At 49.6% G+C, this 23,496-nt stretch overlaps 1 protein-coding gene across 1 annotated transcript in view; it reads left to right on the top strand.

Moving 5' to 3' along the window:
• The window catches only part of LOC143359040 (uncharacterized), a 53,871-nt gene extending 30,894 nt beyond the window's left edge, over nucleotides 1–22,977 (top strand). The window contains exon 2 of the mRNA XM_076796684.1: nucleotides 21,578–22,977. Within this exon, the coding sequence (XP_076652799.1) occupies nucleotides 21,578–21,762 (185 nt within the window). The 3' untranslated portion in view covers nucleotides 21,763–22,977. The remainder of the gene's footprint in view (nucleotides 1–21,577) is intronic.
• The last annotated feature ends 519 nt before the right edge of the window (nucleotides 22,978–23,496 follow it).

Raw genomic sequence — 23,496 nt, 5'->3', positions numbered from 1 at the left:
TCTGTCCATACCGTTAAAACCAGGGTCCACGTCCATTTTTAAAAACGATTCGAAAAGGCGGGATTTTTTCTGACGGTTCCTCCTGAAGGGAGAGGACGAGGCGTTCCTTCATAAAGGAGACGAGGCGAGTTGCGGTCTGCGCCAGGATTCGAAATACACGTGATGGTGAACGTGAAGTCCATTCTGGCGTGTACGCAACAACGGCGTGCTAACCTTACTGTCACGCCGGGGCCAAAGGGATGTAAAGCCGCGATAACGCCTCCGAATCGTTATTGGGTGTGATAGAGAGGCCACCCCTCATCGTTTACAAACCGCTCTATCGTGGAAACGAAGCATCGCAAACAGCCGGAAAGTCGGCGCCGCGAGAACTGTCGCGCGACTTCCGCAATAGAATTTTCGAAAAATTCGATTTTTCAGTGCCGGCCGAGTTCGATGGCCGAACAGTCGCCGGCACCCGATGTTAGGGCAGTTCAAACAACCATACGGGGTCAACAATGGCTTCCTCCACAGGGCTCGTACACCCTCTTCCGATGGGGATTTTGGGACGCGACGAAGACGGGGCGGCTCTTTCGAAATTTAGACGATGGCCACCCCTCTGGGGTAATTGGACAGTTTTTTGGTGGATTGCATGGGCGATTATTTAGGCGATTTTTGATCTAGATGATGACAGCGTTATGTTTGGAGAAGCCGAGGCTGAGATTGAAGAGGGGGTAGTTTTTTGAAAATGTTTTTAGCTCGTAGAAATTTCGAAAGATTTATAGTACGCTGGAATAAATTTGACAATAGGGTTAATTCTCAACTAGGCTACGTATTTTATATATTCAAATAATAATCAAATAATAATTAAATTTTTCATCCCTTCTGGAATAGGATAAATTGACTAATAGAGTAAAGAAATTTTTTCCAGATTTCTTTCTCTGTAAATGTAATTATAAAAATTTATGTTTGCATACAGATCCGGTCTGACTATTATATTGGATCTTGAGACAGCACTGTGAATAATGTATCAAACAGATACAAACCTCTTTAAGTATGTAATTTTGGAAGACTGATAATATTTTATTGTGGTTTTAACAGACAAACATGTCTGGGTTAGATTATTTTAGTTTGGTTATAAACGCTTTGGTATGAATTTTTCACATATTTTTAATTAAATGAAATTCTGTTTAAGTGTTTTAAATAATTGTAAACAACATCGATGACGTGGTAATACTGTCGAGAAATAAATTTCAAAGTATCCGATGAATTTTTAAATTGTGTCAACACATTGGGAAATTCAATGTAAAATTAAACAGCAAATTGTTGTTAAAAATTGACGATAATGACGTCTGGTAGGTTGATAATAAATTCTTTCGAACGGATTAATATATTGATTTTTGAGCGAGTTTTACTCTGATAGGATCCTGTTCAAATATTTGATGAAATTGGGGGGGGGGTGAAAGCGAAGAAGGGATGAGAGATTTTCGCACTTGGTGCATTAATTGCATCCACCTGTTCTACGAATGCTCAAAATTATTATTCTAATGTGACCATAAACACAAAGACCTAAATCGAAATTTGACCTATTCCCTCGTACAATAAACACAGATATAATTCACCACGAAACAATTTACACAAAATTATATTACGCACTAAATTAAATGCACAAGTGAAAGTTTCTCGTTATGTCTTTTTTTTTTACAAGATAGAATTAATATCGATTGCTCATTTTATCCCATTCAATAACCGTTTTAAGGGAAATCGGAAGGTGGTGCCGTTCCAATATCACCCGTTCTTTTTCCAATTTAAATTTGAATTTTCAATCTCGCTGAATTTAAACTTTCAATTAAAGTTCGAATTAAATTAAATCGAATTAAATTATGCTTTGAATCCAACTAATTTAATCTTTGAATTAACATTGTACCGGGTTGTTTAACAACGTAACTACCCACTGCGGCACAGAACTCCACCAAAATTTCTACGAAAGAAGAAATCTAATCAAAAAGAATTAAAAAATGATGATTCCATCTGCTATATCAAGAAAATTCTATGAAAATACACTAAATATTCTCGTTTCTTGCTGGCAGTACAGTAGGCCTACTCAACCTCCATTATCCGAACTAATCAAGGAAATATGTGTATGCATTCGGATAATCGAACCGTTCTTGTTAGGATTACGTAGAAACGTAAATTACTGACAACTACGTGTACATACGTGTACTGTATAACAAAGGTTTGGATAATCGAGGCTGTCCCGCATACTGAAACTAATACTAGGTCAAAATGACGGATTCTACAATTTTTAACTTACCATTATTGAAATTGGTAATGACGCATCCATGAGGAATTATTCACCAAATTTATTTCTTTGGGTACATATTATTTAAAAAACGACACATAATTTGGGTAGACAAATTCTTGTTATATTACTGGGATTACATTTGCAAAAATATTCAAGGCCAAACAGAAAGAATTGCGCTTCGCGACACTTCAGGCAAGGAAGTTCGCGGCCATCGTCGTCGACAAAAGAAAAATCTGCAGCAAAAAAAAGGGAGCATGAGCGGCGATGATCCGGGGCCCGGATCGCTGGAGAGGCGAAGGCGTCGTCGAGCCCGGAGGGCGAATTACGAGTCGTCGTAAAACGTCGGAGCCGAATCACCGTTTCGCCGTAGCAATCGAAACAATCGATAAAACGAGCCACGCGTCGCTGGTCGCCGCTCGGCGTCCGCCAAAAGAGCAGCCATCATCAACATCATCGACTTGGCCGGAGAGAAAACCAATCGCCCCGCGCTCCTCTTCTCTTCCGTCCAACCCTCTTTCCAACCCCAAGCCAAAACGATCCCCTAACGAGCCTGTGCGCAGCGCCTCGAAGTGCTCCTCGGTAGCCCCTGAAAAGCGCAATTTCGTAAAAGACGTTTCTGGATAGGTCCGAGCGAGAGAAAGAAGGCGGGCAAGAGTGTCGGGGTCCGGAGCGGGACGGTAAAACGAGCGAAAGAGGAAGCGAGCGGAGCGCATTCGGAGCATCGTGGAGCGTGCGGGATGACGGTACATGGTCGTCCACCTGGCGGGGTGTCGGGTTTGCGCAGCGCAAAACGCAAACTCGGCTGACGAGCGGCTCTCGCACTGCGCTTCAGCGCATGGGGGCAGTTTAGCAGATCGGTCGTTTATGGGCGAGAGGGTGATCGGGGCGAGGTGGTGGATTGCAGCGGGGGTGGTCGGGCGGGCCATCGAGCGGGACAAGGTCCGGCCGAGAGGGCTGCCCGACCGGGAGCGAGAGGCTGCGAGGGCCGAGGGGTTGCTGAGGGGGTGGTCGAGGAGCGGTTGTCCGAGAGAGGGTTGGCGGCCCGTTGGTGCGATAGAGTCGGCGAGGAGGTGAGGTGGGGGTGCCCGGCACGGGGCCACGGCGCAGTTGCTACTCAGACACGGGGATGCTCGCAATGCCTCTATCAAAGGTTACCGAAAATTTCGGAAAACGTAGCGGGTTTTCGTTAAAATTGCGCGCGGCCTTAAGAGATTCGCGTGCCGGGTGCCGGGTTTACGTGCGGGCGGCCGAGCGAGCGAGCCTAAGTCGCCGAGGCGTCGCGGCGCGCCGTCGGGTATACCGTGAGACTCTCGAAGGAAGGAAGGAAGGAAGAGAGAAAGATAGGGGGCGGGTGGGGGGTGCAGATCCGCGTCGAAAAAGAAGGACCGAGGGGGACACGGGTTTTCTTGCGAAAGGGGGTCGCGACGCGTAAGGTGGTGATCGCGAGAGGGTTCGATGGGGGAGGAAGGAAACCCTTGGAGAAAGAGGAAGAGGGAGAGAGAGAGAGAGAGAGAGGGAGAGAGGTGAAGGAGGACATTGAAGGAGGACCGAGGAAGAAGGAGACCGGTTCCCGGCCCAAGATCACCGTCCCGCGACGCACCAACAGACACTGGCGAGCCGCGAGGAGCACGTGGGGGAGAAAAGTCCGGGAAAGCACGAGGAGCGGGCAAGAGAAAGAGGCTGGGAGAGAGACGAACGATGGGAGAGCCCGCGGGAGAGACAAGGACAGAGACAGCGTGCCGACGCGTCTTACCACCGACGCGCAAGGAGCGACGCCGCGCGCCTCTCTAGAAGGGGAACGAGGAGCTGGAGGGGGTGGCGAGGGGGCGGTCGCGGCGGGGGCAGCAAAGACGCTCATTCGTTCCTCGAGTCACGTGGGCCCCTTCTTACAGCCGAGGTTTTTCCTTTCGTCCCGCGGGAAATTCGAACCCCTTCGCGACGACCATCCGATACGCTTCTCACCCTCTTGGCCCAGGGCGGGGAAGGGGTGGGGGGAGAAGGGGGCGACACTTGATACGCCCCGTGATCTCGATGATCGCAGATTTTAAATGATCCTTCGTTCTTCTTTAATTCTATCTTTCCTTGTATCGATCTTCAAATATCGAACTGTTTCGGGGGGGTTTGTACCGGAAAGGGGCGATTAGGGGTTTCCGATTGGAATCTGCGGTCGTCGAGGCTTCTCGAGAATTCTCTCGGTCCTTCGGCTCTCTCGATCCCGTGAATCCGCTCGTAGATCCGTTCGGTTATCGTTTCGTCGCGACGCGTCGCGTGATCGTCGTCGTCCGATAGGGTTACGAGAGCGGATTCACACGACGAGGCCCCCTTCCGGGTATTTTTCTGTTTCAGACGCGTCGCACTGTGTTGTTATGTGTTGTCATAGTTATTTCATTGAAAAATTAATTTCGCCGTTTCCGAAACACACGCACCGATTTCTGTCTGTGAAACACAAAGTCTGAACAACTCCTCTTTAAGTTTCTGCCGAAACCGGACTCGATTAATTAGAAACCAAGCTTTCGTTCGAGCGTTCCTCATTTCGAAATTTCGACAAGTAAGAAGAATAAGAAGCAGAAGACGACGAAAAAACGAAAAAAGAGAAGGAAGAGGAAGGAAAAAGGAAACCAAGGAAACTGAAGGAAGAGAGAAATACAAAAAAATATTGAGAAAAAGCACAAAAAAATAGAGAAAGAACGAGCGAGAGAGAGAGAGAGAGAGTAAGCGAGAAAGAGAGAGAGAGAGCGAGAAAGCGAGAGAGAGAGAGAGAGAAGTAACGAAATTTAATGAAACAAAAAAAAGCATTGCCTTAAGAAGAGGAAGAAGAGTTATTACTTACACTGTCGACGGAACAAAGCAGGAGGAAACAGGGGGGAAAGAGAAACAAGAGTAATTAAGGGAAAAAAGAAATAATACAAAAAATACACTTTAGACGCCTAACAAAGTAAATTGTAAAGATATGACTAAAGTATATTTTTAACAAGTTTTGAGAAACTTTAGATTTTAAACGTAAATTTTAAACGCGCGATAAAAAAAATGAAAAAAAACGATAAAATTCTTAATAACTAAAAATGTGATCTAAAAGTCGTTGCTACCAAGAGAAGCCTTATGTCCTTGTTTCAATTAGTTCGGTTCCAAACGTAAGTAACGCTCATCGAACAACTGTTCTACTAATCATTTTTGCATGACGCATGTGTTTTCCAGCTACAAAGATCTACGGGATCTCAAAGAAATTCTTGTTCCTCGCGAAACCTCGCATCGATTCCGATTTACTCTCTAAGTAACAGATCGTTTCGGGAACCGTTGGATCGGGTCACGGAGAATCGCGAATCGTCTCGGGTCGTCCCGGCAATCGCGCGGTTCGCATCCCCTCGCGGAAACCGGCACACCCAAGCCGAACGAACGACCGCCAACAAAAGTTTCGCCTCCTCCCGTAATTGTACGCTTTCCGTGCGTGCGGCGCATGCAGCGCGCAACACTTATTACAGTAAATCGGTTAAACGCGAGAGAGTGTCCGTAATCATAGCAACTACGCGGTAATCGCTACCGTGGCCCCGTAGTATTGCCATTACGCGCATTATCATTATAATTCGCAGATTATTAAGCGGCGCGTAGCTGATGGCCGGCCGGCCCGATCGGCCGATCGCCTGCTAAACAAATTCCTCGACACCGGACTCGATCGTTCCCCGTCCGAAAATCTAGATCTCTTAGAATCGTATCAAACTTCCATTTCTGTCGGCTTCTACAGCCCGGGGTGAGGGGGATGAAAATCGGGGAAAAAAAACTAGAGGCGGAATCAGCGAAAATCCGTGCAGATTTATCGAAGGGGTGGACCGGAAAAAAAAACTGAAAAGGGAGGGGTGGTTTTTACCGAGAGAGAAAAATTGCGGGAGCGGCCTATGCCGGTTCGAAATCATTTTATTTTCTGTGTGCACGATGACGCACCGTTGCCAGCCCCGGGAGCCGATGATCGAAGGGGTGGCTGTAGGGTGGCAGGCGACGAGGGGGCCGGGGGGAGGGAGGGCGGGTATGCAGGGGTTCGATTTGAAATTTCCTATTTCGCAAGGCCTGGCTTGAAAACCGGCGCTACGTTGCATGCGGCGCGGCGCAACACGCGAGCGGGTATCCACGTACGAATACGAACGAGAATGACGGTGGCGAAGGGTTGGTAGAGGGTGGCGGGTCGTTGCGGGGGGAGGTTGCGATGGTTGCGGGGCACACCGGGAACGGCGCGGCATCGTCAGGCATTTTTTCGATGATTTTCAAGCCGGGGGGAGGTTGGGCGACAGAGAAAGAGGGCGGGAGAGAGAGATAGCGGTCGCCCGCGTTCCATACACGCGAGCACCGCTGGGTAACTGCATGGTTTACGTGTAGAAATGTGCGAGTGAGCGAGTGAGCGAGCGAGCGAGAGTCTATCATCCCATTTGGCTGGGCTTCGGCGATGGTCGGCGTTGTTGCGCCGGGAATGCCAGCAGGGGGTGGTGGACAGGGGCGGAAAGGCGTTAGGGTGCCCCTCGGTGGAAAGAGGAGGCGATGCAACTCGGTGTCGGCGGTAGCATGAACTGCTAGGGGTGAGCTGGAGAGTGCGAGGGCATCGAGGAGTAAGGGAGGGAGACCGGGTGCAAGAGAGAGAGAGAGAGAGTGAAACGAGCTGGGGTTGGCGAGCGAAGGAGGGTGGCGGGCCGCCTGCATGCATTTTTTTTCCACACCCCGCGTATTGATCCCGGAGTCATTCAAAATGGCGGCCGGGGCCGAGTCAGCCAATGACTGCCTGAATCGATGACTGCAGCGAGCCACCCCCGAACCGGCCAATGGGAGGCCGTCGTACGGCGTTCTATGCGGGAACCACCACCCCGGTGTACGAGACACACCGGCCTACACCACACCGTCCCACCGGACTCGCCGGTGTGTACGTGTACGCGTCTGTGTACGTATATCTACTTGCACATGCGTTCGCACGCGTGTCTGTTCCCTGTTCCGGGTTCGAGCTCGTCGATGACCCGGGACACGTCGATGATTTCCACGGAAAATTCGTCCCCCACCCATCACCGGGGGCCAACGGGAGCTGCGTTTTCGCTTCGCATACTCTCTGCGCTCCACCATCGGCGCCCCTCCCCCCCCACCCCCTGTCGTTTCGACGGGGGGTTCGAAAAAATCGCCGAACTTTCGACTCGATCGTTTCCCGAGTCGACCGACCGGCTATTTCCATCCAGACCGTTCGCATTTGCCGCGATTAACGGCCCACCCTGTTCTGCCGCCCACGCCTCGACCTCCCCTCCGAATCCACTCTCTCTCTCTCTCTCTCTCTCTCCACCCTCTTTTATTCCACCCTCGCGAAATAACGGGAATCGGAACCTGGACTCGCGGCCACGATCGAAGAATCGCATCGTTGTTCGCCCCCCTATGTGCGAGCGCGCTCGAATCATCGCGGGGGTCGTTGACCGTCGCTCGATGACGACTGCACACCAGGATTTTAAACGAAACCCGATGCTGCACGAAGCTGAACCTTTCCTCGCACCGACGCGCTCTTCGGCTTTTCGTTTCCCCGGGATTTTAACGCTCCACGCCAGGCCTCCGTGCTTCTTGCCCGTTCGGATAGGACGTTGCCCGTGGTCAGGGTTCCCGCGGAGTCTTCGTGATGTTACGAAGCTTAACAGTTTTCGTAATCGTCCGCACTTTGGATCCTCGAAGTTAGGCCTCCACGCTTCCCGCCTGTTGAGATAGGACGGTATCCGTGGTCAGGGTTCCCGCGGAGAGTCCTCGCGGACTTATGAAGCTCGACATTTTTCGTAGTCGCCTATGAATTCCGGAAAGGGGATAGTTACTTTCTACGTTGGGAATGTTTATAGAATACTTGATAGTCAATGGTCGCTGAAACTTGTAGAGTATCTTGTTACAGCAATCTAGGAGACACAATCAGCTCCAGACACTTCTTGGGTTCCCGGTGACATAGATATTACTGTGTCGTTGATTGTGACTCCTAAGTCAGCAGAATTGGACACGGATATTAAAGAACCGGGCACTTGTTCTCTTTGAACTGTTTAGCAACCGTGTACGGGACAGGGAAGCGTCTCTCTAACGAGTCTTCGCCTTTTTTCATCGTCTGATTGGGCCATTAAACAATTTTGTACTTTCTGGACACTGAACTGATCGTGGAGATCATTGGTGGCGGCTAGGAAAGGGTTCTAGTTCTAAATTTTTTAAAATTGAACCTTGGTATTGGACAGCTAAAAGCCATATTCGTTTCTCGAAAATTTTCAGTACTCCATGCTACGGGAATATTGAAATAAATGCTAGAGGGTCATTAACTAAAATCTCACTTAAAGTTGGTCTTTGACAGCGGACACCGTCGTTTGTCAAAGTGTCTTCCTGCTTACTACCATAATCAGCAGGATCGTCGAAAGATGTCTTGCTAAACTCTCAGATTTTGATAGAGAACGTCAAAATTGAATCCTGACATCAGCGACAGTGAATAGACACCCTCCTCTATTCAAACTGTCTTTCCACGTCTTCTGAGTACTACAATGATCAGTGAAATCATCAAACGAGGCATCGCAAGACCCCAACTGCCGAATCCCAGAAAACATATCGTCATAGAGAACATCCAAAACTGAACTTCAAAGCAGAAAACTAACAATCACTGTTTATCCAACCTGTCTTCCCTTTCTAAATGCTAGAGACAGAATTGTTAATCATCGTGCTAGGAGGCTTCCTACGACTATTAAATCTTTGACACCGGCAACAGCCATTTGCACCTAATCAAACAGTCTTCCCACATTCTTTAACCGCTGGAATGATTGATAGGATCGTTGATCATCGGAAGACTTCTTCCTACTTTCAATCTGAAGCTTTATCCGAAATCAATCTTCGACATTAGCGACAATCAACAACCGTTTCACCTAATCGAGCCTGTCTTTCCGTGCTTTTCGATCGCCGGAGTGATAGACGGTATCATCGATCAAGACCGTAAACGATTGCTCGTGCTTGAGCTACTACTACACTCAAAGCAGGACTCAAAGCTAGACTCGAAATTCTATGTGGGCTCGAAGACCATCGAAGCTAATTGGATCGCCAAAAATCGCAACCGACTGCACAGATTCCGCTTTACCACGGCGTCTCCCTTCAAAATGACAGGATCACGGTCAAAGTGATAGAGATCAGCAGAGATTTTAACACTGAACCCACCGAGCCTCAAAAGTAACTACACGTGGTCTTATAAAAACGTCGAGATCGAATTTATTTGTATTTTGTGCGGTTCGTGTTACAATTCAAGCTCTACTAAATATATGTATTCAATCATTTCCCCCCGAAAGCATCGTTATAGTTTCAGCAATTGTGGAATAAAAAATCGGCCAAAATGACCGAACTTTGTAATTGTGAAACAAGATATCTGTAATCGTTGAAAATGACCGACGGTGGTGGGTTCATTGTTAACGGGCTGATCGGATCGAGAAAAATTGCACGGATCATCATAAATTCCACGTGACGAGTCGGCCGATTTCGCGACCCGGTTCGATGCGACTCTGTGGTCGGCTATCGGCGTCACCTTGATCCTGGCTACGTGGCCGTTATCTTATCGAGCCGTTCCTCAGTCGGCAAAAAATCCGGATCGTCGTGTACAGTTCCTCCGTCTGTTCCCCTGTCAGCTGGATCTCCGGTGCCGATCGGTGGATCAACCGCGAAGACGAACAGACGGACGGTTAGACGGATAGACGGACGGACGGACAGGCGCGAGGTGGTGTCTGAATCGAAGCGCATCAATTTTCTGCCGGGGCACTCGTTCGAGCACTTTGTGCGCGGGGCAAAGAGAATGTCGAAACTGTGCGAGAGGCACGAGGCACGATTGCATCACGGCCTGCAGCGTGGCGGCGGCACAGCAGCGTGCACCGCGCGCCGCATTACATCTACTCTTGTGTGTGCATATGTACTTAGATTGGCTCCTATTGACATAGCCACAGAGACAACGACGCCGGTGGAGAGTACAGTCGGGAAAAATGCGAGCGACGCGCGTTCCTCGGCCTCGTCCGACACTTTGATCTCCCACACCGAAGGGGACACAGAAGTGCAAACAGAGCGGCAGCCCGCGAGCGTACGCGAGCGAGCAACCGTGCACGCGAGCCGAACGCATTTTCCGACAGAATGAATTAATAGGAAATCGGACGAACCGGGTAAAACCGTCCTCCTTTTCCCGGACCACCATCAGGAAATCGATCCCCCGCGAGATTCTTCCGATTCGAGTCGCATCCCGATATTCATGTATATACATATAGATACATATATACATATATATATACATATAGCAGAGAGAGAGAGAAGCTGGCCGTCGGATTGTTGAAATTTTCGATTAAATTCGAATCCCTGTGACCGGAGTTTGTGGACGAAACGATGTTTGCCGAATGGACGCTCGACGGTGGACATCGCGCGGATTTTGTTGATCGTGGTCAACACTGACTGGCCCCCCGCCGACACCCCCGCGTACACAGCATTGACAAATTCATGAGCTCCCCCCAGGGTGGAGGGGGATTTTGCCGAAGCGCGCCACTGTTTTATCGGGATCCGACGTTTTCTTGAATCATTTATCCACCGCTGATTCGCTTCTTCCACTGGTGCCGAACCCGGGCTCGTTTGGCTCCGGCGCGATCGAATCTGCTTCTGTAAACACGGGTCGTAATGAGCCGCGGGGAAAATAAAATGTACCTGTCTGTTTCAATCCGAATGGTCTCAATCCACTTTTCAGAATTCCAATGGGCGATCAGCGTGCTGTAGTTAACCCTTCGCACTCGAAGCCGTTTCCGAAACGAAACATTTCTTCCGAATATTTCTTCCTTTCTAGAATATTTCCCTTCAAAATATTTCTTTTTCTTGTTATACATGCGCAAAATGGTGCAATTTACTCGTACAACACGGTACAAATTTAATAATGTAAAAAGTATTTTGAATAATGATACAGCAATTCTTAGTGGCGCCTCACTTTTTCACCAACATTGTTCGTGTTCGGAGGAGGATTATGGTTCTCAGGGAATCCGTGATAATTCTTCTATGGTATCCTGTTGAGAATTGTTGAGGATAGTTGTACAGTTAGGACGTATTTCGTTGCGATTGTTGAACATGTGTCGCAGATAGGGAATAGAATTGAAATATTGCGTAAAAAGAACAGGGGATTGCGAAATTCTTATCTTGACTAAACAGTGATTCTGAAAGTATTTGTTTCGCGTTGCATCATGCTAATTGACATTTCTGTACTGTGTTCATAAAGATGGAGCAAACCTGTTCAAGTTTTGTTTTTGTTCCAAGGTTCTTTTTACACAATTTCCGAAATGTACGAACGGAAGAAATCTTCTAAGAATGACGTTGGGAATGAGTGTGACAAGTGGAACGAGCTTAGGCGTTCCTTATCTCGAGCAAAGAGTGACTGAAACATGTCGCTTCGTGCTGTTTCAGTTTTACAACATTTTTCTATCCGCTCGACGAACCTTATCCCGTTTAATTGTTTTTCTCTCGTCAAATCTGCGAAGATCTGTCGGAAATAATCTTTGAAAAACCTCTGACGAAAAGAAAATATGACTCTTATCTTGAGCAAACAGCGACTGAAAAATTTGTTTGTTCCACTTCGGCATCGAGATTTCTATTTGACTGTGAACTTTTCCATTCCCCGTTTTTCTAGCATCGAATTTTCTATCGATTTCTATTTACGTATTGATTAGGTCGTTTGGGGAAGTGAAAGATGCTTCGGGTGGAGAAGATGGCGTCTCGAAATTTTCGTTCCCAGCTCCGAGAGAGCGTTTTGCGTTCCGAAGGGTAGCGCGTCTCGTGCACTTTCTGCTGCAGCTGTACTAAGCGCACACGATGGAATGGTTTTTCTAGCGCGGGCAGTTTTTCTATTAAGCTTCATTTGTTTCTTTCATTGCGTAATGCGCCGGACGCGTCGCTCATTTCATCCTACTGCCGAGCACTCCTACCGTTAGAATTCTTAATCCGGATTGCAGTTTCGATGGTTCGTGTGACGCTCTGAATGCAAGCATACTCGGCTCAACGGGAAGCCTAACTCTTCGGCAATCACGATTCTACAAAATCGAAAACCCGAGAAGTGTGACTAAACAACACCGTTCCGGAAACCGATTCCCTCGGATTTCTGACGCTCTTTTCTTGCAAAACGTGACAATAGTTGCATTTAAGCTTTCGACTACTGATCAAACTTTCTCAATTGCAATGAGTGATTAAATTGGTAGAGCTAGTTACATAGATTAATTATTTTACAGTGAAACCGTCGATTCTTGAATGAAAACTTTCCTATGGTTTTTAGAGTTTATTTTTCTTGTGCATTTTTCCCATTCTCCAAAAAGTCTTTTCTCAGTCCTTTCAAATTGCATTGGGTGATTAAATTGACACAGTTAGTTACATGGATTAATCATTCTACAGTGAAATAGTCGATTCTTGAATGAAAACTTTCCTACAGTTTTTAGTATTTATTTTTCTTGTGCATTTTTCCCATTCTCCAACAAACCTGCTCCCAGACCTTTCAAATTGCAATGGGTGATTAAATTGACACAGCTAGTTACATGGATCAATCATTCTACAGTGAAACAGTCGATTCTTGACTGAAAACTTTCCTATACTAAATTCTTAACACTAGACCTACCACGGTCAAAATGACCTGTTTTCTATTTCACAATTATTGAAATTATAAAAACGTTTTCACAGGAAATGACTGAATTGTCTTCTTTATTTAAGCACATATTTCAATTAAAATCGTACAAAGTTCAAGTAAATTTAATCTTCTCCCTTCTATAAGACGTTTCACTTTTATATGTGTTGTGCTTGGTACATTTAGTGTCAATATTAATTTTTCCTGTTCTCTAAGAAACCTTCTTCAGATTTCAGTCGGTGATCAAAGTGTTAGAGCTATTTGCGAAAAAAGTCGATTGTTACTCGATTGTTACCTTGTTACTCTGATTTCTTATTATGCATTTTCCCATTCTCCAAAAAGCCTTCCCATTACCAGATCTTCTAAACCACAGTGAGTGATCAAATTGTTAAAGCTACAACCAGCAAATAGCTAGAGCAGCAGTTTCACATTAAACCAGTATATTGTTGAATGAAAATCTTACTGAACAGAATTTTTCTCACTCTTTCGTGGATTATCGGTGGTTGTGAATCGCGAATATTCGAAACGCCGCGGGTCGTCCGAGGATAAGAATTCGCCACGTGTATGAGAAATACAGTAATCGCGCTAACACTTCAATCGCCCACACTAATCCCCTTAATTAGTTACTTTTCTATCGCCTTCGCTATAAATCCGCTTCGTTCAACTTATCGTCAGCTCCTAGAGTCCCCTCTCTCTCTCTATTTTTCCATCATTTCCGGCTCAAGTTCTTCCACCTCCCTTTGTTCCAACAACAGCGAATCAAAAAGACAAAGTCCCACAAGCATTCCCTCATCGAATAGGATCGCACATCGTGCCTCGCGATCGATATCCCGAAGTTTAGCCGGGACAGAAACCTAAGGAACGAGTCACCCTTTTCTGCACTCGTTCGCCCCTCGTTCTCCAACTCGCCACCAGGCGTCACCTCGCCACGGGGTGGTTTTCTCGGGGATGAAGCTGCGAGGTGGCTTCACACGATCAGCGTCCCGAAAATTCTCCTCCTCTTTCAAACCGTCTTCCCCGAGCAATCCAACCGCGAAGACGCTCTGTTCAACAAAGAGCATCCTCGAAAGAGGCTAGCAACAAAGACTGTCTCCGGAAGAATCGCGAGAAATAAAATCGCTACGTAAAATCGCTGTGTAAAATCGTTTGTAGCGGGTCTCGGCCTGCATACGGTGCGCACCGTTCAAAGAGTATCGAGGAAACGGTTCGAACCGGTCGAGGGAAAAGAGCGAGGAGGGTCTGGTTTCGGGCGAGGAGGCGGACAATCGAAAGAAAGAAGGCAAGATCAGGGTCGGAAGACAAATGTCTTCCTACGCGGAGCGGTGCGTTCTCTATCAGGGGAGTCGATCGAGTCGATTCACCGAGCGAAAGAGCGAGAGAGAATTCAAAGACGGGAAGAGACTCGCATCGCGCGCCGACACACAACCGGCGCAGCCCGGCCAAGATGCAAGTGCACGTGCACGTCGTATGCACCGACTTCGGGCTCGGCTCGACTCGATTCGACGCGGTTCCGAGCCGAGTATGTATACTGTACAGACACACGCACACACATACACGTGCGTGGATATTGTACCGGCGCACATCCTTCTTCTGTGTCGGTTGGTTCCAGCTGCCGATCGGGATCGGGGGAATCGGGATCGGGATTGGGATCTAAAATGCTACATGAACGTGTGCACGTACAAGTAGGTGCAATTGGCCGGTCGCTCGGTGGCCGGTGCATATGTGCGCATGCAGGCTCGCGATCCCACCCACCCTTCGTGAACGAGGCCCCGACTCTCACCTGTTTTCACCCTGCCGCTACTCATTTGTAATTTAAAACGAGCCTCGATTGCCCAATGCGTCCCTCCGCCTTCACCTCCTCTTCGACCTCCTCCGCCTACTCCTCCGGTTTTGTACACATCCCGGGCGCACTTATCGCCCCAGTCCATAAATTCGTGCGTATCCCCCCCCCCCCCCGTCCCCACATTTGTGCAAGTAGCCACGGCTACTTGAAAAATAACCTCGGGTAACTCGGTGCGCAACCGGCCGCTCGATCGCAGATTACCCGATCACCGTGTTGCACGATCAACATCCTCCGACGACCTGCGACCTTCCTCGATCGCCACGACTTTCCGCGTAGTTGATCCCTATCAAGATTACTGATGCTTTGTTAACCGAGACTGCTCGCTGGCTTTGATTCTACCAAGATGGAGATCTGCGTGCAATTTTTTACTTGGACTTCGTTCTCCTCGGTCTCCGACATGCTTCCCGCTAACTGTACCATGGAATTCTCTGTTTCTCACCTTTCTAACGTCTCGTCACCGTTTTAATACTTCGCTACGGGTAGGTTCGGGATCTTCAGCGATCAGACCGTCCCCGGTGATCGATGGGATTCTGATTTCTCAGCTTTCGAACACTTTGACGGCCAAACTAGAAACCTCAAGAATTCTGTAAAATCAAAGTTATTTGATGAAATTGAAATTGAGTAGTCCTCCAACTGCCTTGCATTTTACAGACCCTAATAGAATTTGGTACAGTGAATATAGTAACGTTGAAATTCGTTTTAAAACCTGGACAAATGATCCCGTCACCCACGTATGGCAGTCAATGTGTCAATGGCAGTGTTTTAATGAGCGAGTTGATCATTTCTCATCGAGACTTTAAGTTGGCAGCTTTTTCATTCGAAGCTTGACCATTTCTGAAGATTCTAGTGCTGTTTCTAGTTTTCTTCCTGTGATTTTTCGAGTTTTGGACTTCCTTTTAGGTGACTGGGAGATTCTTATCTCGAGAAATGTCCCCACAAAAGATTATTGTCACTGGATTTATAACTATTTCACTGGTCTTTATACTAAGAAATTCATCTCGAAATTTATCTGGAACATTTTAAAAATTGGAGAGCACTCTCGTTAGAATCGAAACGTAGCTTCTCTGACTATTTATTCTACAGATTCAATTTAAAACTAGTTCTTCTCATCTTGCAAAGCTAACTTTCCTCATCGTTTCCAAAAAGGAAAATGACCGAAAACACTTGCCATTTTTGCCAATTCGGATCTCGCAGATCTCGCGACTGTTCCGAACGACAAAGGAAAGGTTGATTCGCCGCGTCATGAGGACAGAGCGTCGAAGATCGGCAATTCGACTCATCGGATCGCATTGCCAGGGGTAAATAGGAAGGAAGTACTTTCTCCTCGGCGAAACCGGCACCTCGGTAGCAGCCTGTCGCGGCCGGAAGTTCGATCGTGATCGTGGTACAGGCCGTTCTTTCCGCCCACACCCCGGCGCGCTCGTTTCGCGTGTTTATGCAGATGCGTGGCCGAAAAATGCTCGCACGTTTACGGACATCTGTCAGATTCGCCGGTAGATATCGGGCCTCGATCTATCGAGCCGGCTCGATCTCGCCGGTGTGCGCGACTTCTTTCCGATGCAGCTCATGAATTTCCGAACATTAGCGAGAGGCCAACGGTCCCTTGTCCAGAAAGCATCCCCTTTCCGGGCGGTTTTTCACAGGCGGACGGTCTTCGGGGTCGCGCACGTGTGCTTCTGCGATGATCCCCCTGTCTTCACGAATCTTCTCGTCAAGTTCGACAGTCTGAAATTGGCTCAGATCGATGATCAATTTCTTATGGAAAAAATTCGACCACTTTTCACGGAGGACCGGTGACCATGGGGTCGTACACGTGTGTCCTCGGGGGTGGTTTCGCGTCCGCGGTCCACCTTCAGCGCGCGCTTCGTGGCACAGGTAGTTGCAGAGGGTGGATTCTTCGCGGTGGTGGGGGGTTGCAGCGAGAAAAAAACGCGGCGCGGTTCTCCGCCCTCGACTCACACCTCCACGTGGCGTACACGTGGAAAAAACGAGCAGGCCAGCGGAAAAAAGCGGCGCGTGGGGGTTGTTGCGCTCGGGACGCGATGGTGGGGGATGGAAAACGGACGGACGAAGGAAGGGAAAGCCCGGCGAAGGACAGACTCCGGTGGTTGAGGGGGTGGAGGGTGACTCGCAACGAGCCAGCAAGCGACAGCTGCGAAGGGAAAGAGAGGGATGAAGGAAGAACCGGTGGAGGGGAAAGACGTTGGCCGAAGAAGGGGTGGAAAGCTCTCGCGCGAGCCTGGTGGGGTGCGCACGTTAGACGGCCTGCTTGGAGAGGGGGTTGCGCGAAGGGTAGGGGCCGTCTGTTTGACGAGAAGGGTGCGTAAGACGAGCAGGATGACCATCGACCAGCCGATGCTGCGAAACGAGCAGCGGATACGAAAGTCGACGTCCTCTTCGGGGTCGCCGATCCATCTTGCGTTCGGGACATTCCTCGGAAACAAATGTATTTTTACTCAGGGTTATCGGAAAATTAATGTTTCCTAATATTGCGGGTTTGAGGCAGGACCTTTTAGAATCAGGAATTTTATACTTCCACGCTGAGACGTCTCGCTTGAATCTGTTATGGACAGGCTAGAGTGATACATACTTTAGAACAAAGGGATTTCCACTTTTACCATAGTTTTTCGTTGTAACTTCATGGGAACATTTTCCCTTTCTTTTTGGGATATTTAGAAAGAAGCAGATTATAGGGTACGAGGACAATATTTGCTGATCCTAGAGACAGTCCAAAATTGTGAATTGCTGCCCACACACACATTTCGAGTTTCAAAGACAAAATTGATTAAAATCGTTTGAAGAGACAGGACGATAGTAAGCCGAATTAGGACAACTTGTGCACGACGTTTGTCAAAGACCACGACTTCCCTATATGAAACGGGTTACTCGAAGGCAATCCAATGAACCGCCCACGTCGATAGACGTTCAGTGACGACACAAACACACACTTTGCTAGGGTGAACTTGCCCCGAAGAATTCCAACAAAAATACATACGTACACCAGCCTGATAAAATACATCTGAAAGAACATACTCGCCGGACACCATTCGCTAAATTTCGGGGGGGGGGGATGATCGATTAAAGAGTTCCGGTCTCGGGCCAGCCGGACGACGTCCGAAGGACAATAAAAAACGGAGACAAGTCGGTGAACGATGGGTCCGATAATGCGCGGATGAAAATAGTGCAGGAAGGGTCTCTCTATCGAGTGGGAAGGGATTAAAAAAGAAAGCGCGTCCCACACTCCCCCTCGTGCCGGTTAGTCACGCGTGTGCGGCCATACGGAGCGCAAGGGAGGAGGCCATTTTTATACGACGCCCGGCTTGGTCCCCTTCTTTTTATTCGTACCTCAGACTGCCGGTACACCCCCTTACAGGATCCCCCGGCAGCAATTTTTCGGTCAGTCGAATTCGTCGGTTCGTGACGCTCGCACGTACGAGAAACGGTGTGCGCGGGTTGTACAACGAGAAACAACGGCAACAACAACAAACGCACGGAGACGGCCACGCGAGAGAGAGAGAGAGAGAGAGAAAGAAAGACGTGCGCGGGAACTTCGAAACGAAACTTCGGAGTGACGGGGTTGTCGTGCCGGGGTGGGAGGGCGGGGGTGGTTGCGTCTTCGCTCGGTTACTTCCATCAGGGGGTTGGCTGGGTGGTTGACGAGAACCGGTGGGACCGGGGGTGGGGTCGGGGGAGACGAAATTTTCAAGGGCAATCGCGTAAGAACGAAGTCGACGAAAAGTGAAGGCGGCTGGCGAGAGGAGCGCGTGTTTATGTTCCCGTGCGGGTCCGAGCGGGTCGCGCGAGAGGGTGGCAGATCGGTGATCCAGGTAACGGAGCGCGCCACAAGGACGAGGTAGAGAGAGAGAAAGAGAACGGGAGAGAGAGATAGAGGGTAGGGTTCTTGCGGAGCGGCTCGCATCGCATCACAGCCGCCGCCGCCACCACCGCCGCCGCCGCCGGTAGGGAGAGAGAATTTTCTCGAGTGGGAGGTTAGAGAGGGTAGTCGAAGGTAGAGTAGAGACGCGCGCGGGATTGGAGAGAGAAGGAGAACACTCGGGGAACGACGACGCGGAGAAGGAGAAAAAGGAGGGAAAGGTGGGAAAGAGAGAAAGATCTATAGGTAGTCTGTTGGTCCGCGGGTATATCTCGGTCTCGTTCTCACCCCTTCGGGCAGCAGCGGCGGAGGCTACCCCCGACGGAGACGTCGGCGTTCGTCGACAGGCGTTCGAGAGACCCCTACCCACCGGGAGGAGGGAAAGCCGCCTGGTGGCCCGTAGGAGCGGCAGGGGTTCGCGGGGGCGAGAGGGGCGGCTCTCGCCGTCGAGGAAAAGGGGGAGACATAGCGCGCGCCTCGGCGAAGGGAGGCCGACGTTGGTGGGGGCGAAGGAAAAGAGGGGTGGCTTGAAAACTGCTGTCCTACGGAAGGCTCAGTTTTTCGTCCTCTCGGAGGTAGATTTTGGCCGTGGGAGGACCGGTCAAGGGTTGGAAGCCGGCCGAGGGTGACCTGGGCCGGGGCCCAGGTCCTTCGGACCCTGGCCGACGGAGCCTCTTACGTGGGCGACCGTGCCGGGAAACGGAGTCGGAGGCAGCCAGAAATTTCGCGACCGCGCACCACCTAAGACAACGCCCCTACCCGAACACGCGTTCTTTAAGGCACGAGGGGGTGGCTTTTAGTCAGACGCACGCGGTCTGAGAAGCGCGCCACCACCGGCCCCCGCCGACGGAGAAGGACTTAGCGTTTCTCGCGAGCCGCAGACCCGAGTCAGTTTCGGTTCCTCCTCCGTCAAGGACTCGAGAACGCGGAAGAGGAGAAGAGCTTTTTCCTCGATCGTGAACACGCGTCATTATCGTCGTCGTCGTCGTCGTCGTTTGTCGTCGTCGTAGTCGTCTTCGTCGTTTACGTTTTCCCGGTTTACCCGTTTTCTGTCCGTGACACTCCGTCGTCTTCGCGACTCGCTCTCTGCCCACCGGATACACGCTACTTCCAACGACGCATCGTGTCTTCGCCGATCAGCTTCGTGCAGCGGACACACACACACACACAGATATCAAGTGCGTTTTCATCTTTCTATCTATCCGTCCGACCGACAGTGTGAGTCCACCGGTACTCTGTCCGCTCCGGAAACCTAACGAGGAAACCATGGATTTTCGCGACGATCCCGACGACAGTGCCGGACTTAGAAAAGTGTGTCTCTCTCGAGCCGGGTGATGTGTGCGCGCGGACCCCCCAACGTGACACACCGACACCGCCGGACACCGACGTCCCCGAATCCTTTCGCCTTTTTTCATCCGTGATTTTGGTCAGTTTTCCCCTCTTTCGGCCAACCAACGCCGATCCACCCCCTCCATCCCAGCTCCCTGACATGCCCGGTACACGTCATCGTCGTCTCCAGTGTTTCGTCGCGATCCTCCACGGATCGAGCCTTTCTTAATCCCGGCCGGCGAGCACCGGTGATATGGAGTCGCTCGCACCGAGACCGGGAAAAACGCGCGAATCACACGGGGAATCGCGATCCCGCGCTCCAAGATCCTCCCCGTGTCTGCTGAGACTGGCAGAGCCTTCCGGATCGCTAGAGATCCAGCAGGATACTCGGGGACATTGACGACGCGAACGATGGGGATGATCGGTCGCAAGGTGACCAGTCCTTTTCCACCGTCTCGCCAGTTACGATCGACGATCCCCGCGAATTTGCTGTTTGGAAGTTGCAACGCTCGTGCTTCGAACTGTTCCTTGGAAAAACGTGCTTTCGTTAGAGTGTTTCCCAGTCGCGCGATCATCCTCTTCCAAACGACGATTCTGTGACCCGACAGGCGTGTTGACGAATCGGAGGACAAGTTCTTCGTAGCTTCGCCAGGAAATTGGCTAGGATCGCATCGATCAGGAATTTCTGTGGGATAGATTCGCTCGAGAAAGTGGAAAATGTTCGAGAGAGTTGAAAATCTTCGTCACCCTAATTTCGCGGAGGACCGTCGGGATTCGTTTTTCAGTCTCCTCGATTTTCTAGGATCGTCACCGAGTTGTACGATCGGATTGTGCCTCTAGATGTTCCTTTTGTTCAACGAGCAATCGAGTTCCGTTGGAGAAGGTTTCGGTGGCCGAGTGTGACGCGACGGCAAAACGCTCCGCGACTCACGTGCTTCCCAGCAACAATCTTTCAGGACTAACCCCGTCCAAACCGCGATAAAACGATTAATTAACAAGTGCAAAGTAGTTTCGCGGCGTTCTAGTCGATGTTCCAGTGGTTCCTTTTCTCGTAACAATTCCCGTAATTTTGCAATATCCGTTTGCAATTTCAGATTGCACAATTCCAGCGAAATGACTCCAAAATTCTTCCAGTTCTCAGATCGTCGTTCTTCGACAGTTCTGAAATCGGGAGCCCGTGTCAGGGGTTGAGGACACCTGTGAATTTTCCGGTTGAATTTCAGATAATACGATCCCTCGATCCCTCCCTTTGTCGATCAGGACCCGTTCGTCTCGGTTTCTAGATTTATCGGGTTCTTTTTTTATCCGGCGAGCGACAGGTTGTGCCAACAAGGGGGGTGGGACGGTTAGACGACCAGTTTAGTGAACAAAGGTGGCAAAAGGTGACCCGAGTCCGCGTAACAATTGGTTTCAGTGCGAGGTTTCCGCGAGCGAATGATATCCTAGTTGCATGCTATTTTTTGTCGGCCGGTCCGGGTACCGAGTGACAGTGCGAGGAACAATGATTCCGTTCGAACGAACGCCTAGTGGAAATCCGAGAATCTCCGTTCGAGCGAGCACCGGGGCAGCGATCAGCAAACAATCTAGCGTCTGTTTTTCTTTTCTGAATTGCAGCTTCGAGCGGGAGACGCATTGCAGCAAGAGATTCCCGCGCAGGAGAGGAAGACTGGACAAAGCGGAAGAAGCAGAATAAGACGAGCAAAGCAGAAGAAGCGGAGGAACACAAGAGGAAAAGAAGAGCGAAAGCGAGAATACGCGTAGAGAAGAAGCGGGGTTGCGACGAGAGTGATTCGGAGTAGCGAATAGAGGAAGTTTAGCGAGAGTGATCATCGATCCGAGTGAAGAAACCAGAGGCTTTAGAGAGAAAAAGCGAAAGAAAGATCAGAGTGAAAGAAGAGAGTAGCAAAGAAGCAGAAGCTAAAGAAGAAGAAGAAGAAGAAGAAGAAGCGAAAAGTGGACAGTGAAAGGAAGAGAAGAAGCCGAAAGGAAGACGAGAAGAAGAGTCGAACGAAGAAGAATAAGAAGAAGCTCGCTAAGAGAGAACCTCGCGCCGCATACATATATATTTCAGTGTGTTCAAAAAACGAGTGTACCTAAGTGCAATATTATTAAACCTAAACGATAATAAGAAACAACCACAACTACCATCGACGATATCGTTAACGACGAGCGGTTAAACGATAATCGAGATAGAATTCCTTTTAAAGAGTTAAAAGATACCCTAGAGTCGCATTTCGAGGAGGAGTCATCGTGACCGGACGCGATTTTCCAAACAAAGGGAGTCAGAACCGAGCGCGTTTTTTTTCTGTTACGATCGGAAGTTCGCCGCGCGCGATCGAGCTGGTAAAGAGAGCGAGAGAGCAGCGAATCCACGAGTTCGACGCGCCGGAAAAATTGTGCGCGATAGAAGGAAAAACGAGGAAAAATTCGCCGAGTGACAGACGCAAGGATCGTTCGGACGAAGCGGCCGACAGTACTGCCGTCCCGGTTTATAAAGAAATCATACACACCACGCATTCGACACGGTGAACGGGTGAAAAAAGGGCTCGCCTGTTCGCCAGCACACACGCACATATACAACACGCACATCGACATCAACGGGGCTACGAACTACTCAGGGCAAAACGGGACGAGCAGCCGTCTATCCGCGAGTGCGACAGATTCTTCTCGCTGATCACGGCCCGCAAAGTGGACACAGTCGAGGCCACGTAATCGAGAATCGAGACAGAATTCGAGAGCGCACCGAAAAAATAACAATAAAAGAAACGACCGACCAAAAACCGCAGAAGTTCAACCAAGAGAGAGAGAGAGAGAAAGAGAGGATTTCGCGTCCGCACGGACTGTCCTTCTCGTTCACACCGTCCGGGCTGGGCAATCCTGAATTTTAACTTGAACTTAAGTGTACGATAGACTTTAAGTTAGATAGACGAAAGAAAATAGGGTGTTCTCCGCGACGACAGAGTGCCCGGAGAACGTCCGCTCGAGCGCGCATCGATTCGCAAAACCATACACGCGGAACACCGTATACACACACAAGCATATACACGCACACACACACACACACACGCACGAACAAAATCGGTTACATCAAATGCAGACCATAGGAAGGAGGAGCTAATATAAAGACGAGTTCGACGATACAATCGAAACCGCGTAGACGCACGCGTAACGACGAGTGTTGAACGAAGTGATCGTGTACGGGAGAACACGGATTTGACGATTGTGGAGAGGTTGTAGAAGAATAGAGAGAAAGAGAGAGTGACCGGACCGGAAGAGACGAAACCGAGAGAGGCCCCACGAGAAAAGAGAAGGGAAGAGAGAAGCAGCAAGAGAAGCAGAGGGAACGAACGGAGCAGCAGGCTGAGCAGGGCAGAGGACAAGACCGCCGGTGTACCGAGGGAAAGAGTTTCATGAGCCAGGTAGCGGGAGGCAGCAGCAGCAGGCCCGGGAAGTCGAAGCAGGTGGCGAGTAACTGACGTTGCCCGCCGCCCACGTCGAGCGAGGATCGCTGTCGTCCATCGGGGCGATCCGAG

Source organism: Halictus rubicundus, chromosome 1 (assembly GCF_050948215.1).
Source record: "Halictus rubicundus isolate RS-2024b chromosome 1, iyHalRubi1_principal, whole genome shotgun sequence".
NCBI lineage: Eukaryota > Metazoa > Arthropoda > Insecta > Hymenoptera > Halictidae > Halictus > Halictus rubicundus.
The sequence above is the reverse complement of the archived record's forward strand: the minus strand, read 5'-3'. Positions and strand labels throughout refer to the sequence as shown.